This window comes from Lepidochelys kempii, chromosome 5 (assembly GCF_965140265.1).
Source record: "Lepidochelys kempii isolate rLepKem1 chromosome 5, rLepKem1.hap2, whole genome shotgun sequence".
Taxonomy (NCBI): Eukaryota; Metazoa; Chordata; order Testudines; family Cheloniidae; genus Lepidochelys; species Lepidochelys kempii.
In genome coordinates this window covers 24,083,667-24,102,784 of record NC_133260.1, presented here as the reverse complement: position 1 = coordinate 24,102,784, position 19,118 = coordinate 24,083,667, and the positions used below count along the sequence as shown (strand labels likewise).

At 42.9% G+C, this 19,118-nt stretch overlaps 1 protein-coding gene across 3 annotated transcripts in view; it reads right to left on the bottom strand.

Annotated features, from left to right (window-relative positions):
* The window catches only part of TARS1 (threonyl-tRNA synthetase 1), a 29,629-nt gene that overhangs the window by 7,810 nt on the left and 2,701 nt on the right, over positions 1–19,118 (bottom strand). Inside the window, exons 2-11 of one of the 3 annotated variants that reach the window (XM_073343686.1) lie at positions 18,498–18,575; positions 16,847–17,037; positions 15,090–15,213; positions 11,911–12,032; positions 11,483–11,600; positions 8,951–9,015; positions 8,762–8,840; positions 7,915–8,061; positions 6,797–6,895; positions 284–450 (exon numbers count right to left, since the gene is read on the bottom strand). In XM_073343686.1, coding sequence (XP_073199787.1) covers positions 284–450; positions 6,797–6,895; positions 7,915–8,061; positions 8,762–8,840; positions 8,951–9,015; positions 11,483–11,600; positions 11,911–12,032; positions 15,090–15,213; positions 16,847–17,037; positions 18,498–18,575 — 1,190 coding nt within the window. The remainder of the gene's footprint in view (positions 1–283; positions 451–6,796; positions 6,896–7,914; positions 8,062–8,761; positions 8,841–8,950; positions 9,016–11,482; positions 11,601–11,910; positions 12,033–15,089; positions 15,214–16,846; positions 17,038–18,497; positions 18,576–19,118) is intronic. The other 2 variants (XM_073343688.1, XM_073343687.1) reach the window with 2 other exon arrangements.

Below are 19,118 nucleotides of genomic sequence, written 5' to 3'. Positions count from 1 at the left end.
GAAGCTCCCATTGGCCGCGGTTCCCTGTTCCCGGCCGATGGGAGAAGCGAGGGGCGGTGCCTGCAGGCGAGGGCAGCGCTCAGAGCCCTCCTCCCCCAGGGGCTGCAGGGATGTGGTGCTGGCTGCTTCTGGGAGTGGCGCGGGGCCAGGGCAGGCAGGAAGCCTGCCTTAGCCCCGCTGCGCCATGGCTTGGATTTTTTCACAAATCGGGTGGAAAATATAAAAGCTAGAGCTAGTCCAAACAAATTGGCAATATTTGATGAAACAGGTGCTATATAAATACCAGTGTCCTGGGCAGTTCATGGGCTTCAGAGCAAAGATTTCCTTCTCCACCTCAAATGAAAACATGTTTTCACTGTAATGCTGCCAGTGCCCTGATGTAATCCAGAGTTTGTTGTTGTACATGTTTGGAGTGACAACCTCCTGGAATCCTCGTTTCCGATACTCGCGCTGAAAGAATAGACCCAAGAAATAGAAGAATTAATAGAGCAGACTAGAATACCTATGCTCAACCTGTGGCTTAAAGCCACATTTGTCTCTTTAGACAGCGTTTGCAGTGTATGACTCATTAAAAACAAGCAAAGTTGCTCCCCTGAAACATGCCAGGCAATAATGTGTTAAACAGGCAGGGGCTGCCAAGATTCCTTCTCATTCTTTGCAGCAGACAGAGAGGGTGAAGGGGTGGGGAATAAGAGAAGAAACATGTTTCTCCATCCCAGCAACCATAGAAGCAATCGAGAATCAGTCTCCATTTGTTAGAGTCATAAAATAATTGGATGCGCCTTGTGATATTGCATTGCAATGTTTGCACAGTAGTGTAGCACAAATGCAAAACATGGTGCGGTGACCATGCAAATATCACAGCAGAATGTCAGGATGTTTCCCCCATCTCTTTTGCTTTCTTACATGCCATTCTCCAGAAAGTAGCTCTCCAACTCTGCCAGGCTAAACTCAATAACCTATTAAACAAACATGCATTCAACCACCCGTGTACTGTATACTACTATTTTTTTTTAAAGCAGAACCCATTCAAACATTTAAAATTAATCCCAATTTTATTGTTATATGGTCTTCTAAAACCTTTTTAGCTCTTCGTCTAGAAATCTTATTATAAAACACAGGAGAAAAAAAATGAGGAAGTTACCTTGTACAGTAACGATGGTTCTTCGAGATGTGTGTCCCTCTGGGTGCTCCACTTTAGGTGTCTGTGCCCCTGCACCTCTAATTGGAGATTTTTGGTAGCAGTGTCCCGTTGAGCCCGGGCATGCGCTCTCCCTCCCTCATGGTCTGCCTCGAGGCTATTTAGCACTGCACAGGCGAACCCCCCCCTTACTTCCTTCTCTACTGCAGAGCCCTATAGAGAACTGCGAAGTAGAGGGTAGGAGGGCGGGTTGTGGAGCATCCATAGGGACACACATCTCGAAGAACCATCGTTACTGCACAAGGTGAGTAACTTCCCCTTCTTCTTCGAGTAGTGTCCCTATGGGTGCTCCACTTTAGGTGACTCCGGAGCAGTACCCACCACTGGAGACTGGGACTTTGGAGCGGAGCCTTTTACTACAGAGAGTACTGTGGAGTCGAAGACTGTGTCAGTGGCCAAATCTTCAGTGATCGCATAATGTTCTGCAAAAGTATGGACAGAGGCCCCAATTTTTGCTCTACAGATTGGGGAGATAGGGGTATCCCTATGGAATGTGATTGAGGTAGGAACTGATCTCATGGAGTGCGTATGGACGGGAGCAAGTTGCACCCTTGCTAAGTGGTTAATGCAACTAGGGACCCATTTGGATAGTCTTTGAGGAGATATCACAGAGCTTTTGGATTTTTTTGTGGATGAAAGGAAGAGTTTAGGGGATTTCCTGAAGTCCTTAGTCCTGTCCAAGTAGAATGCTCATGTCCTTCTAATATCTAGTATATGCACAATTGTCTCCCAGTTGTCACAATTTGGTTTTGGGAAAAGACAGGGAGATGGACCTGTTGATTCATATAGAAAGTGCAGAAAAAGTAGGGAGAAACTTGGGATATGGTCTTAAAGAATTATTTTTTTTTGGTTTTTGGGTTTTTTTTTAAGACAAAGGCCATGAATGATGGGTGTGCCATCAGGGCTGCTATTTCTCCTTTGTGCCTAGCTGAGGTGATGGCAATTAGAAATGCTGTCGTCATGGACAGGTGTAGGAGAGAAAAAGTTGCCTTGGACTCAAAGGGAGGTCTAGTCCAAGCCCTGAGAACTAGATTAAAGTCCCAGGCTGGAGCGGGTGGTGTCACATGGGGGAAAGAGAGTCTCAGTGCCCTTAAAGAATCTATGTCTTAGTTGTTGAGCAAACTCCCAGTGGGAAGCCATTTCCACCATGATATGTACCTTAAGGGAGCTGAGTGAGAGTTTAAAATGTAGTGCAAAATCAAAGGGAGGAAAGACAAGGTTGGGTCTGTCTGTTTGGAATGGTACAAACTTGGAGTCGTTTCCATTTTGCAGATAGATATGTGGAGTGGTCAACTTGTGGCTGTGTGGCAACATGTGTTTAGCCTTGGAACAAAGAAAGATCCAAGCCTGGAGGCGGAAGACCCATGGGTTGGGGTGAAGGGTCACCACATTGTTTTGAGAGAGCGGGTGAGGAATGGGCTGACGTCAGAGGAACAGGAGGGCATATTGCCATCTGTGTCAGGTAAGGGAGCCAGACTTGTCATAGTCAAGAGGGGCAATCACAATAACTCTCGCTTTGTTTTGTTGAATTTTCAACAGAATCTTGGATAGGGTAGGAAACTAGGAAAAGACATACAAGTGGGCCCTGTCTGCTGGGAAGATGAGGGCAACTGCCAGTAAATGTTTCCCCAAGCCGATCCTGGAGCAGTAACAAGGACTTTTCTTGTTCCAATAAATAGCGAAGAGATCCATAAGCCGGGTTCTCCAAAGGGTGACTATATCTTGAAGCACCTCAGAATTCAGTATACACTCATTGTTGTGAGAAAATTCCAACTGAGACTGTTCGTTATCCCATTCTGTATCCCTTGTAGACAGACAGCTGAGATGAGCACATTGTGATGGGTGCATCAGTTCCAAAGTTTGAATGCTGTCTTGCAGAGGGAGGGAGATCTGGCAGCTCCTTGGCAGTTTATATAAAACATACAGGTCACATTAAGTCCACCATAACCTTTGTGTGTTGTTTTTGATGAAAGGCAGAGTTTGTGCACAGGCACTCCTGACAGCCCCTAACCCCAAAAGAGTGATATGGAAGGTCATTTCTGTGGAAGATCATTTGTGTTGAATCTTGTTGTCGTGTAGGTGAGCTCCCCAGCATATTCGGGAGATGTGTCCCAGGGTGGTGAATGCGGGTAGAGAGAGAAGCGCTCTTGCTTGTACTGCATCAGGTTGGTGCTGATAAAGTCCAGTCACTGTACTGGGGTTAGTATGCCACTACAATTAAGTAAACCTTGGAGACTAGCCTGTGTGGAGCAGTCTGTACCTATAATGATCCTGCCCCAAAAGTAAGCCGTAGGAAATCTCCTGTAAGATGGTTGTATTGAGATATGGAAGTAAGCACCCTGTAGGTTCAGGGCTAGAAATCAATCTCTTTACTCTAGAGCTGGTCCTAACTGCTGAGAAGTAAGGTAAGGTGACTTCTGAGTGGCATCACAGGTGTATAGATGGCAGCTGATGCTGTAAGGTATCATTGTTCAGGCCCCTGACTGGCTCATCAAGTGCTTATAAGAGGCAGTTTGAGAGGTCAATGACTGGGGTACAGACTGTTCTCACTTTTGAGCCCTGGGCCTCTTACACTGTGGCTCATAAGAGCATAGAGATGGTGAGTATTGAGAAGATTGTGATCTGTGGCATGGTTGAGAGGTATATCTTCTCTTCTGTTCTACAGTGTAGATTCCTAAGGAGTGTAGTGTGGTCTGAGAATCCTTCAGGATGTGGAGAGAAAATCTGCCTTCAAAGAGTTTGGCCCTTCAAATTGGAAGTCTGTAGCTCTTTGGGCAATCTAGAGAAGTGTAGCGAACAAAAAAAAAAACCCTACAACCCACCTCAGTACCACTGTCATGGAGACTGGGCAGGCAGCTGTAACAGCTGCATCCAGTGGTGCCTCTAGGAGCGGTCCGGCTATTAACTGACCTTCTCTAAGAATGGTCTGAATCTGTTCTTTTTGTGTTTCCAGTAACATTTCAGAAACATCCTGGGTTTCCCAAGATTAACAAAATTGTTTTGACCATGACAGTTTGGTAATTTATGACTCTAAACAGTACTGTTGTCGATGAATACGCCATCTTGCGAAGCCTAATCATATGGAGTTGACTTGGCATTATGTTGCTTGCTTCATGCATTAACCACATCCACTATGATGGAGTTGGGTTGCGGATGCTGAAAACAAAGTCTGCCTCTTTGGGTAGAGATGTAGGGTTGTTTTTGTTTACAGTCTGTTGCTGGTTGGTACGATGGAGGCTGGCTCTGCCAGATGATTTTGGTAGGATCTAGAATCAGCTCATTAATTGGGAGGACAGTTCTAGATGAGACGGTAGCGTGCAGAATTTCCACCAACTTGTGATGTGTATCTGCCACCTCCTGTAAGGGAATCTGCAGCTCGTCTGCCACCCTCTTGGTAAGATCCAGAAAGTTCTTAAATCTTCACCTAGTGATGAGGGGTGGGCAGCACAGTCTCATCTGGGAGAGATGAGGAAAAGTGTGCTGAAGAGGTAGCTTCCTCTTCAGGTTTTTTTTTTTTTTCTCCCTTCTTTTCTGTTCGGAAAAAGCTTTCTCCTGTCCTGGCTCAGGTGCTCTCTCTCCTGCCCTGCCTCAGGTGCCAGGCTGTAGCAAACCATCTGGTGGACTCTCCCTAAGATAGGCCGGAGATGGCCGCGCCATGTGTGTGTATATACTCAAAGAGTTACAATATGGCCTTGGGAGGGAGAGGCAGGAAGGCAGGCACAGGCGGTTGGCGTGATGGAATTGGGGATGACCCTTGTAGTGTGGTGGTGGGCCACCTTGAGGGGCCAAGGAATGATTGCCTCCTGGCCAGTGTCAGATTCGTCAGTGGGTAAGGGTGGCGCTGACTGGGGTATTGGCAGTATACAGCCCAGTGCTAAGAGCGATTCTGGGTGCCGGGATGTGCTCGATACCAGGGTCCTGGTACCAAGTACTAGGGACTGTGGTTCTTCCCCAATCATCAGGTCTCCAGGGTACCAGTGCTCATGCAGTACCATGGATTCATTTGGTACCACAGAGGAGGGTCTGTGGTACATTATCAATACCGATAGTTGGGCAGAGCACTCCCTAAACGAGAGTTTTGCCCAGTACAAAAAGTTTACTGGTGCCACTTTTTTAGAGACGGTATGGTAATTGTCTCTCCCTGGGTACAGAGGCCAAGGGTCTCCAGAGTATCAGAGCACCTGTATTACCATGGGCTCATCCGGAACCTCAGAGGAGTGTCTGTAGTCAGTATCAATGGCTGGGAAGGTGCAAAACACTTCCTAGATGGGAGTTTTATTGCATCTGGTACCAAAGGGTTTCTCTATGTCACTCTTTTAGAGATGGTACGGAAACTGTCCCCTCTCCTTAGGGCATGATGGTGGAAGCCTCTGGTGTCTTGGTGCCAAAGCAGAGCTGAGAGCAGGGCTTCTCTGTGTCGCTCTTTTAGCGATGGTACAGTAACTGTGCCCTCTTGGTGCAGTAGTTGCTCAGAGTAGAGCTCAGAGCAGCATAGAGCTTACAGAAGCCCCTTGTTGGTGCTGAGAGCAGAGCTCAGAGCAGGGCAGAGCTCACAGCAGGAAGCCCCTTCTCAGGTTTCAGCTTCCAGAGTTTGGTACCGAAGGTGCGGCAGCTGAGCTCACAGCAGGAAGCCCCCATGCCGAACAAGAGCGCCAGCTGAGCTCACAGCAGGATGTTCCTCTGCTGGTATTGTCCTACCGAGGTGGCCGCCCTAGGGAGTCCCACTGGCTGGCCAGCTAGTGCCGAGAGGGCTGCACTGGGGAACACCCCTCTGGCTGGCCAGTTGCTCAGAGGAGCCTTTCCAGGAGGAGTCTGCTGGTGGCTTTTTTCCCCTCTCTCTTCTCCTCTTCACCACTCAACCTCTTTTGAAGTGAAGGCTCCGGGGATGATCCGGGGTCAACACCCACCGGAGTCCCCTGCAGACTGAAGTGTTCTCTCTTTTGGGAGGAATTTTAACTTCAGCTCCCAGCTCCTGTGAGGCTGCAGTTTTAGGTGTGGCAGGTAAAGCACTTCTGTGAGGGTCTCCCAGGCACAGTGAGTGTCTGGCCATTACAGGAACTGACTCCTGGCAGGAGAGGCACAGCTTGGAGCAGAGAGAGCCAGGCAAGCCCCTTGGCAGGGGGTTGTCATCCTCTAGCAGGGAGGAATATGCAGAAGAACATTTTTTTTTTAAACAGAAAAGACAAAGTAAAAGAAAATAATTATGAGTCTACTAGATGCCTGGGGGGGGGGGGGAATGTCCCCAGACAGGAAAGGAAAGTGAAGTTCTCTTCCTTTTTCTCTTTAAACCAAAGGAATAAAATAAAATAAAACAAAAACACTAGCTTGAGTACTTTTAGGGAGAACAAAGGTAACAAAACAAGCACTACTTATGCTAATGACACAGACAAGGAAGGGAGGACTGCTCCTTCCCTCAGAGGGGAAAGGCGGTAGAGAAGGAAGTGAGGGGGGTTCCCCACCTGTGCCGCAGACCAAGAGCACATGCAGGACACTGCTACCAAAAATCTCCAATTAGAGGTGCAGGGGCACACAGACACCTAAAGTGGAGCACCCATAGGGACACTACTCGAAGAAGAACCAAAAGATATTACTTACCCTGATGAATTCAATTAACGTGTTATAGATGTAAGCTCCCTTTGGCAAGAAAAAACAACTGCCAGGACTGAGCTCATGGAAGAAATATAGTTCTTGGTCCTGTAGGAAAACATTAGTACATCTTAGTTTTATCTGATATGTTTAGATTCTGATCAAACCCTTTTCCTCTCCCAGTGTTACAGCTAAAGTCAGGCCTGAAACGTCAGTTCTTATTACACATCACTATCCAGACTACAGTTTTGTTTAGTTTTTTAAACTTAACATGCTGTAAAATAGCAAGGTGCAGTAGATCTGATATGCTTCCCTGTGTAAATATCCTCCGTCATGAGCGATATCTTATGGTTGGTGTTCAGTTTCCTATTTTAATATAGATGTTCCTACATATACCTGTCATTTCACATATCTGCGTGCGATGTCTTGTTAACTACACCCCCCAAGGTTCATCTCATCTGCTATTACTACTAACAATAACTAGTCCTGCTGTGACATTTTACATATCCAAAGCACTATTCAAACAATTAATCAGTAAGCTGATACTTCGCTAGATTGTGTTCCTGCTTTAGAGCAGGAGATATTTTAGTGTGTTGCGGTCTCCTTTCTTCAAATAGAAACAGCAGGCTCTGTAACAGTTTATTCAGAACTCTATTAATCACCTTGTCTAAAACAATGCATTTTCATGAAGATGATTTGATTTTATTGGCAGACAAAGAATAAAAAACGTGGTGCAACTGTGAACACTAGAAATCGTCAGCAATAACCAAGAAGAAAAAAATAAGAGTATATAATGGATTCTAGAGCTGTACAAAGAAAAAACTCAAAGCAACGACAAGCTGTAAGAGCCCCCTCCAGGAACGAGCTTCCTCTTGGGCTTCAGCATAGCACTAAATAGCCAAAAACTCTCTAAAAAGATGCTTATTTGTCTACAGTCCATTGTAGGGGTTTTGGGGCGCTGTTCTGAAGAGGATAATCACTTAATTATGCAACTTGTTACTGTATTTTCTGTGAAATACATCACATCTGAATTCTGAAAGTGTCAGCAGATAGGTGCTGTCTTTCACATGCCCTGAGTAGTCTCTAGGCAGAATTTAAAAAATACACTACCAGCAAGTTTGTCTTACCCGTCCAATCTTTCTGTGATCTCGATTTTTAGCCTCCTCCTGGAACTTCTCCCATTCCTTTAACATTTTTACATCTGGGAATGAAATTCCATAAAGCCTTTGGAGGGTTTCCATATCAGACTTGCCTTCCCAGTATGTTGAGGAATTCTGAAGCCAGACAAAATGGTATAGTATAACAAGGACAACAGCACCCTCCATTATAACTGCCACTGTATCATATCTGTGATATGTTCTTTAAAGGCATGTAATAAACAAACACTAAACAGCCATAGTTAAAAAATGAAACTGATAAAGGCACTATGTAAAAAGAACACAAGCATGAATACAGAGCTCTTAGATTTCGAATCATGATGAAAGCTAAATCTACACATTAAAAAATTACCTGACTGTAGCAAAGATGCACAAACACAAGTTGGCTGGCTGTGTGAAAAGGTGCCCTTTACTCCTGGTACTGCTCTGTGCATGGTCACTTCCCCTCTGGCTGCTCCAATTTAAAACTAACTGCTTCTTGCAGTTTCAAGGGGCAAAAATTATAAGACAGGATTGGCATAGCATATGGGGTACCTGGCTACACCTCTTTTCTTGAGCCATGTCCCCTCTCCTTCTATGCTATCAGCAATGAGCGTAGGCTTAGGCCCCCATAATTTGACTGCACCACTAGAAGGTCATTCTTACATCAGGATGATCCTCCCTCAACTGGGCTAAACTAAGTTTATGATCAGATTATACTAGCAGTATCACACAAAGTGCAAGACCTCCTCCCACCCCAACCCCCTGGAGATTTGACCCAAGATGTCTACAGATAAATATCTTTGTTTAGAATTAGGCACAGAATCTCAGTGCTTACTTTATGGATTTTTAATGCCTTTATTTTGCCGGTATGTCTGACATGAGGGCCCCTGCACAGATCTATCAAGGGACCACACCTGTGAAAATGCAAAGACAATGCTCAGTTAGCCCACATTATGTTAGTAAATACTATAGACACTGACATTATAGTGTGTAGATGTGTATATAGATATAGATATCTTTTTACCTGTACACTGTAGTAGTTGGAGTGTTGACTTTTTCATTCAAGATCCGACACTTGAACTTATTATACTGGGAGGGAATAGAATGGCAGAGTCCATGTTAATTCTTCACGATTCGAAACTGAGATTCAAATATCAAGTATTTGTTATATGCTATAGATTCTTTCATACAGTGGCAATTCTACTAATTTAAAAGAACCCTTCAATGCAGGTTCATGAACAAATTAATTCCCCTCCTCCTATCCCAGATGGGAGAGTATCCTACAGAGTGGGATAGATATAGAGATTAAAGGATGGGGACCAGCTTTTTGTGGCACTTGAGTGTTCATGTATGGTCTCCTATTCAGGGTAGATCTTCACAAAGAAGTGCAATTTGCATTTTGCTCTATACCGAACAACACAGATTCATCTTGATCTCTGGCCGTTGGGTTCCACAGCTGAAGGCACTCTTCTGAAAAAGCCTTTCTAATGCTAAATTCTGAGAGGTCTTGAACACATGCAACTCCCATATTATTCTCTCACTCATCTGCAAGGAACATATGATGGTGTGGTATGAAGCTTTTATCAGCATCAGTTTTGGATGGACATACTTCTGAGGAGTGGCAAAGTTCATTCAAATCACTTGGAATTTAATAACTTGTACAGTACATATGAGTATTTAGACAAAACACTCGGGACTCTATTCACAAGGAGGACTGTGGTGTTTCTTTTAAAAATAGGGCAACCGACTACATTTATGTTGTTTCCTTCAAAGCTTCTCCCCTGCCCCCCAATCCTTGTGTATACTGCAGCTGATCTCTGAAAGAAAAGTAATTCGGCTGATAAGCAATTAACCTAAGAGCCAACAGAAGTCTAGAAAACATGACCTATGAGGAAAGATTAAATAAACCCAACTTTTTCAGTCTGGAGAAGAGAAGACTGAGAAGGGACATGATCACAGTTTTCAAGTACATAAAAGGTTGTTATGAGGAGGGAGAAAAATTGTTCTTAACCTCTGAGGATAGGACCAGAAGCAATGGGCATAAATTGCAGCAAGAATGGTTTAGGATGGACATTAGGAAAAACTTTCTGTCAGGGCGGTTAAGCACTGGAATAAATTGCCCAGAGAGGTTGTGAAATCTCAATCACTGGAGGTTTTTAAGAGCATGTTAGACAAACACCTGCCAGGGATGGTCTAGATCAGGCTTCTCAACCTTTTCTTTCTGAGCCGCCCACAACATGCCATAAAAACTCCACGGCCCATGCGCGCCACAACAAATGTTTTTCTGCATATAAAAGTTAGGGCCAGCATTAGGGAGTAGCAAGCAGGGCAACTGCATGAGGCCCCACGCCACAGGGGGCCCAGTGAAGCTAAGTTGCTCAGGCTTCATCTTGAGCCCCATGCAGCGGGTCTCAGGCTTGAGCCCCACGTGTCAGGGCTTTGGCTTTCTATCCTGGGCCCCGGTAAGTCCGATGCCAGCCCTGCTTAGTGGAGCCCCTGAAGCTTGCTTGCAGCCCCCACAAGGGGCCCCAGTCCCCTAGTTGAGAACCACTGTGTAGATCGGTGTTACTCAAAGTGGTGGTCCGCGGACCGTTCCATCAGCTGCCGGTTTGCACGCACGTTGGAAAAAAAAATTGCCGGTCCCCCACATCAGATAGCTTGAGAAGCACTGGTCTAGAGAATACTTAGTCCTCCCTTGAGTGCAGGGGACTGGACTAGATGACCTCTCAAGGTCTCTTCCAGTCCTACAATTCTGTGATTCTATGATTTTCATTTCTTCTAAGATCTGTTCACTATTAATACTGAGCAAATGGAGTTCAAGCAAAAATGCTACAATGTTGGAAAATGCTCGTGTCTAATTCAGCACTAGTAGCAATCATGGTGATTTAATGCATGTCTATCTAGTGAACATTACAGGATAACACAGGAGTCCTTGTTGCTTAAGGTAGTACAGATATTATTTCATACTCAGACTTAGTGCTGTCATGTGAAAACTGATTTTAAGAGCTCGCTGAATACAGCTTCAGACATCTGCAAAGCCAGCACTAATAAATTGGTTAGTCTCTAAGGTGCCACAAGTACTTCTGTTCTTTTTGCGGATACAGACTAACATGGCTGCTACTCTGAAAACTATCACTAGTGTTTTATATTCTCAAAGAGTTATAGAACCATCCCATTCATGTTCACGACATCCATGTAAGCTATTAGTCCCATTCTGCAGACAGGGAAACGAAGTAACAGAAAGACATCTTGCCCAGGGCCATGATGTGAGTCAGTGGAAGAATCAGATTAGAACTCTGGTGTTTCAGGAACACAGTCCCATGATTAACCCTCATTCCCAACATTTAAATAAATGAATTGGTATATGTGCTCATCTTTAACTATCCCAAGTAAACCCATATAAAAACCTACACCTTTGGAATTATGTCAATTTGCTGCACACATCATCAGCGGTGTATTTTCACTAATGCTAATAGCAGATGCACAGCTAACGTTCCACAGCTAATGTTATTGTGCAGCTACAGTAAATATGAAACAACAGTCTAGAACAACCTACCTTAAACATTTCAAGTAGAGTTTCCTTCTTAATTTCCAGTCTTTCAAATGGTTGTTTTTCCTTCATGATCTTCTTGCATAAGGTCTCCAGAGCAGAGAAATCATTACTGGACACACCTCTACAACAGACAAAAATAAATTTGCATTATCTCTTACTAGTAATCTCTGCTGTCGATCCACACCCACAATGTATCAGCTCATGCACTAGAGTCACCGCAATGAGGGACATAATTTTCATCAGAAAAAGGGCTAAACAGAGGACTTTGCCCCAGGAGCAAGGGGAAGCAGGAACTAGACTGTGACTCAAACTCCCCAGATTGTGACTCCACTCCTGCTCCTGGCGCAGGACAGCTACGCATTCTGCCTTTTTCTTGGTCTGGAATATAAGGTTACAGTCTAGCCTTCTGGAAGTGAAATGAAAGAACCTACCCATCCTCGAGGTACATGTCATAATAAAATCCATTTTCTATTGGTGGGCCATAGCACAAACATCCACCATAGATTCGCTCCATAGCTTCACCCATTATGTGAGCACTTGAGTGCCAGTATACCTAATGAGAGGGATAAAAAGTGGATCAGCTTGAGTATTTATGTACAAAGCATTTCAAGATCCTCTGAAATCCATACAGAAGTCTTTTGATGATTTGTTTTTACAGATACTTGAAGGAGGCAATCGAATTTAGAGACGGTTGCACTGTGGGAAATGATTCACATATCAATTTGCCAATTTACCCCCCAAAAATCATGAGTAATTATCTGACAAATTGTACTTGCTCATCTTTACAGCTGTTAACTATTGGAAAAAATTATTTCATAAAAGTTCTCTCAAATGGTTGGGGGAGGAGAGAAAATTCACTTAGTAAGTTGCACAAATGTTAATTGACTAGCCTCCTTTACTACATTCAGACATCATCGATCTATTTTAAAATACCAGCAAATGGAGTGGTAATACAGCTGGGATCCATGAAGGGACTTATGTGCTGTGACACAGCATTGCAGGACCTAACTTTTAGGGGCCTAGAGAATCACAGAACTACACTGTGATTAACATAGCCAAGTTAGGTGTCTAGGCTCCTCTTCAACGAGTGGGGAGAGACAGGCACCTTAGAATGTGATCCACAAAAATTCAGCACACTTGGTGCTGAGCCTCCCAAGCTAGCCAACAGGAGATGCCAATGACAGAGTGTGTGCCAAGTCCCGCCCCTCCCTACTGCAGGGAGGCACCGCTCTTTCCACAAACGGGAAGCTACCTCCTGGAGAGTCAGGTGGTTTAGGCACCTATGCTGCGTCTTGCAGGAATGAGTTAAGTGCCTGCTTCACTCTACACAAAAAGGCTGGAGGAGGAAGAGCCGCCATCTGTGGTATGTCTTTTAGCCCAGTGATTAGAGCACTCACCGGGGATATGGGAGACCCAGGTTCAATTCCCCCCTCTCTGCCTGAAGGGGAGAAAGGATTTGAACAGGGGTCTCCCACACCTCTCAGGAATGTGCTGACACAACTGAGCAATGGGAGATTCTGATGTGGGGCACCCTCCATCTCGCCTGTTTAAGCTGCTCTGCTGAAGATAAGTACTGACAGTGTGACTAGGTGGGTGAGAGAGAGACACTCTCTGTAGTTCGGTGGTTAGGGCACCCACCTGGGAGATGGGAGCCCCTGAGTCTAGTCCCCCTGTTCCAATCCCTCTTTCATTATTTCTCTCTCTCTCCCCATCCTCCCACTCCATCCAAGATTTTGAATGGGACCCAATCTGCTAGGCATGCTCAAGGGACACCTAAAGGATTGGGTCCCGCATATGACTTAGGAAGCCAAACACTAAGCTTCCGCCCGCCCGCCCCCCCGATGCCTCCCAGGTTCATGAATTGCTCTGGGGCTAAGGCAGGAGACAGTTGTCTGTACCCTTAGAGTGGGGCAGCAGTGCTCATGCCACAGGATCTAAAAGTTAGGGAACTTCTACAGTTGAAAGTTAAACGCTGACTGAATTTAGGTGCCTAGAGGGCTAGGCAGCAGCCAAGTGGGAGTTTCATGGATCACAGTGGTGCTACACACAGGAACTTAGGTGCTTAATAGTGGAGTTTAGGCACCTCTGTTACTTTGTGTATTGCACCCCCACAATATTTAGTCTGAAAGATACAACTGGAACATAAGGTCTCGATCCTGCACCTGTGCAGGAGTTTGCAAAATCAGGGCCTAAATTGTTAATAAGTCTTACACATACAACATTGGATACATAGCAAACAGTCTTTCCACATGATAAGATTTTTTTACTAGTTTGTGTTTTCAATTAAAAATCAAACGAAAACAAAAATTACACTTGCACATTAATTTTACAAAGGTACTATTTTTAGTTTTGTTGATAAATTAAAACCAAATCTATATGACTGCAGCATGTTTTTAAATGTACATACCTGAAAATGCAAAATTATGCATCTCACCATAAGTGTAACTTGTCCATGTTGCACATAAATAGCATTATTTTGTATGCCTTAAACTATATCGTATGTGCAACATGGAAGAGTTAGTTGATATGGGAACAATAAGTATGAATTTAAGATCTCAGCTACAGTGTTGAGTGCTGCTCGTACTGAATATCATTTTTAAAGTGTACTTAATACTACTTTCCACATACATTAATCTGAATAAGCAAGCATTAAAATAAAGAGCTACATTTTTATGATGTGCAAAAAGATACTAATACAAAAAACATTAACGTAAGATTAAGATTACAGATTTAGAGGCTTATTCTCACCATGAGAGTCCTAACATAGGCTTAATTACCACAACTGCTAGCAAAGCAATTGCAATTAATACATGCCAGCATACATATATCTGCAGTAGCACACACCTTTCTTAAGAATTAGTTAGTACAAAATAAGGTATGTACTGTACAACGATTTTCATTCTTTATTCTACAAATGTTAAAGGCAGTTACGCTCACCGAGGACTAAGTTCAGGTTTTGAAATTTCAGAGTAACAGCCGTGTTAGTCTGTATTTGCAAAAAGAAAAGGAGTACTTGTGGCACCTTAGAGACTAACCAATTTATTTGAGCATAAGCTTTCGTGAGCTACAGCTCACTTCATTGGATGCATACTGTGGAAACTGCAGAAGACATTATATACACAGAGACCATGAAACAATACCTCCTCCCACCCCACTCTCCTGCTAGTAATAGCTTATCTAAAGTGATCACTCTCCTTACAATGTGTATGATAATCAAGGTGGGCCATTTCCAGCACAAATCCAGGTTCTCTCACCTCCCCCCCAAAAAACGACACATACAAACTCACTCTGGGGCGGAGGGTGAGAAAACCTGGATTTGTGCTGGAAATGGCCCAACTTGATTATCATACACATTGTAAGGAGAGTGATCACTTTAGATAAGCTATTACTAGCAGGAGAGTGGGGTGGGAGGAGGCATTGTTTCATGGTCTCTGTGTATATAATGTTTTCTGCAGTTTCCACAGTATGCATCCGATGAAGTGAGCTGTAGCTCACGAAAGCTTATGCTTAAATAAATTGGTTAGTCTCTAAGGTGCCACAAGTACTCCTTTTCTGTTTTGAAGTTTGTCATCCAAGGGAGGGGAGAAACAGTTTAGTGGAAGATACTTACTGCTTGAGCATCTTCATCGTCAAACTTGAGCAGTTCCAGGGTACAGTCTTCCTCCAAGGGACGATCTAGATCCCAAACCACTTTGTTCACTTTAGCAATAACAGTGTTGTCAGCCAAACCTTGACTATACAATAAATAATTTGTATGTCAGCTATTGGAATCAACAAATGGAGACACACCCCTATAACCTTTCCCCTGCACAGTCAGGATGGCATTTTCAGGATGCTTAGGGTTGACTTAAGTCTGCTTCCACTGAAGTCGGTGGTAGAACACTCACTGACGGCAATGGAAGCAAAGTTAGACCAACACTAAGCACTTAAGAAAATCCCCCACACACTCTCTCTCTATATATATATATATTTTGGCAAAGAGCAGGAAGAAACTAAATGTAGTTTATTTAGCAAATTTCCCACTGTAGAGCACTCTTACTAACATATTTGACTTACTTAGGGCAGTACTTGCCGACTCTGCTAATATGATCCTTCTGCAATAGGAGATGCAGCTCTTAAGTAAGTACCTGAAGGAGATCAGATTTTTTTTTTTTTAAACTTCAGGTAGGTACTATTACTTTTACGTTTGTCTCCACTAACAAAAAAATCCCAACAATTCTTGAAGATGATAAATTTGGTAGTCATTTGAACCTTAAACTGAAATTATTGAATGTTTGAACAGATCAGCAGTTCAGATGGATTGACTGCAAGAGAAGAATCACACCATGAGTGTTTCTAAAGCACTTCATTTAGAGCTGAACAAGTCTCCAGGAAAGACCTAATCTTTCCTTCTTAGTTTATTTCATCTCAACCTAGAAGAAATCAACTCTACTGGAGATTATTTGATGTCTAAGAACCCTACCAATATTGTTCAGAAACATTCACTGATACCGGACTCACCCTGACCTTAATGGAAACACTGAATGAACATATAGGTACAATCTTTATTTTTATGATAAAGGGCACTAAATTAAAGTTTGAGGCCACATTTTCAGAGACTATTTTGACAGATGAATAAGCATGCAAACAGCATGGACGTGAACTGCAGCCTTAAACACATGTACCAAGAAAGCAAAGAGATAAGCTTTTAAGTACAATGAATAACATAGCCACAATAGGGTTCGTGTTTCTATTTAAAGTTTAAGGTCTTCTCATTTTAATTTTGAGCATCATAAAACATGACCATGAAGTTTTCCAAGATGCCTAATACGTTGCCCAAAACTATAATAAAAGTTTAACCATTTGATATACATCCAAAGTTAAGGTAGTGCTCTTTTTGATGTGCCACACATATGTAGGAAAAGGGTTTAATTAAGATATTTTTATGGGTGACTCTCACCCACCAGTCCTCCACATATCCATGCAGAATAGATTAAGTTATGTGATGCACTAGCACCCAATCCTACAAACACTTCAAGAATGTGAATAACATTATTTGCATGGTTGATTAGTTCCCAACTCAACAGGAGTAGTCACTTAGTAAAAGTTACTCACATGTTTATGTATTTACAGGATCTAGCCCATAAAAAATGTTTTAATTTTAGAAACAGCAGCTTCATAAGGCAAAGAATTATGTTTTGAAATGAGAAAGCTGTTTAGTTTGAATGTATAGTAAAAGCAAGATTGCTAAAAATAATGCCTTGAAGAAAATTAAGTTGTGCTAAGAAATAAATAATCCATCACGCTAAGAACTATAAAAGATCACAGATGCAATTTGCAGTAGTTCTGTCTGAAAGTGATAGCATAGGTCACATAAGTCAGTCATACCTAATTCCACAAGCAACTTGATAAGGAGTGGTCTTCCAGGATTCAGCATCAACTTGCTTGCCATCAGGTAATGTCACTTTAATGGGTTTGCTGTCTTTTGCAGCTCTTTCTGCTAGAAGCGCATCATGTTCTGCTTTAAGTTTATGATACCTCTCTAGACGCTCATTGATATATTCAGGCCAGGGATTCAGCTATATGTAAAAGTATGGAGGAAAGGAGAAGTAATTAGCAAAGACTTGCAGTTCTAATGACAAATAACTTTAAAAATTAAGCAAAGAAGGTAAATTTTTCTGAAGTGTCTAAGTGACTTAGGAATCTGAATCTCATTGATTTTCAAGTCACTTGGGTCCTTATGAAAGTTTTAGTCAGTATCCTTTTTCAAGGGGGGGGGGTCAGGCTAGTTTCTTATTAAAAAAAGCAGCTAATGCAATGCAACAAGAGTTTGAGAAGCACAAATTCTACTGTAGCTTAAAATACACTGGAAAAAGCAAGCTGCTGACATTATTATCACAATAATAAATGGCGGGGAGGGAACTAACAGCACACTGTTTCAGTTACAAACAAAAAATGTTTATAATCGTATGTATCTCAAGATCTCCTACTTCCGCCTCCTACAGGTATACAAACGCTGACTCGACCTTATTCTAATAAATCAAATCCTACTAACATCCCAGCTAATCTGTACTGATGCTCTACCTTCCCTACCCATCTCCACTTTCTTCTTCCATTCCCACTTTAACCTGTAACCTGCTACTCTTCCACTCTTCCCATTTACTCCTTCAATAGTCTGCCTCCAGAAGTGTGGCTAATGCCATTTAAACACTAAGTAATCATAATTAATTTTAATTTAAAGACAAAAAAACTTTAGCTAAATTAAGATTAAGATTATTTAAATTAAATAAACATTGGCTTGTACCTGGTTTATAATAATTTGCTTAAAATTCTAATATGCCAAGTAATAAAGATTTCAGAAACTACAAGGTTAAGAAAAAATATGCTTTTCATGTCTATACTACTATGCATTCTCATTTACTCAAAGTTAGAAAACTTAGTCACTAGAAAGACAAAGGTTACATCATCATTACAAATGAATCCCTCATCCTGGTGCAAACCCGAGGACTAATAGTAAAAAGGGAATTACTACAGACTGCTCTGCAAATCCAATGTAACCTGTTGTAATAGCATCAAAGAAACAAAAACTATTTCATAACTATTTCACTGCTGCATGTCATTACTATAAATCAGCTGGCGCACAAGAGCACCCACAATAGTAGGTGTAATGCAGTGGTTCTCAAACTGTGGGTTGGGATCCCAAAGTGAGTCGCAACACCATTTTAATGGGGTTGTCCGGCCTGGCTCAGACTTGGTAGGGGTGGGACCAAAGCCTGAGCCCTACTGCCCAGGACCAAAGCCAAAGCCCAAGGGCTTCAGCCCTGGCTGGTGGGGTTCAGGCTTTGACCCTGCCACCTGGGGCAGCTGGGCTCAGGCTTCGGTCCCCCATTCCTGGGCTCGTGATATAATTTTTGTGGTCAGACAGGGGTCGCAGTGCAATTAAGTTTGAGACCCTGGTGTAATACATTGATGTCCTCGGTCCAACATTCAGCAATGAAATTGAACTGTTTAAAAGCATATAAATGAACTGGAAATTTACCTCTGTGCAACCCCCATCACCAGATCCTTCTTTGATTTTCTTCTTTCCCCATTCCTTCTTTTCTTCCCCAGCAGCTATCTAAAAAGACAAATAAACTAATCTTACTTTACTCTCCTTTCTCAATGTCAAGTTTATAGCTGTATCTAACTCTATAGGTGAGGGAAAAGGTGTCCATTGGTTTAAGCACAGCACAATACAGGGCTTCAGAAAGTCTTGAATCCTAATATCAGCTCTGACAAGGACTCTGCATATCCTCAGATAAGTCACTTCATCTTACTACCTCAGTTTCTCCAGTTCTAACTGGGCATATAAGACTTACCAACATGTTATGAAGAACAGTCAGTAACCCCCCATTTCTAAGAAACACACTTTTTGTGCTTTGCTTTACCCTTTACTAACTATGCAATAAGAAAAGGAGTACTTGTGGCACCTTAGAGACTAATCAATTTATTTGAGCGTAAGCTTTCGTGAGCTACAGCTCACTTCATCAGATCCATAAAGTGGAAAATGCAGTGCAGACTCCCTCCTCAGGCCCTACGCTACCAGCACTCCCAGCTATCTTCGAGACACCACTGACTTCCTAAGGAAACTACAGTCCATCGGTGATCTTCCTGAAAATAC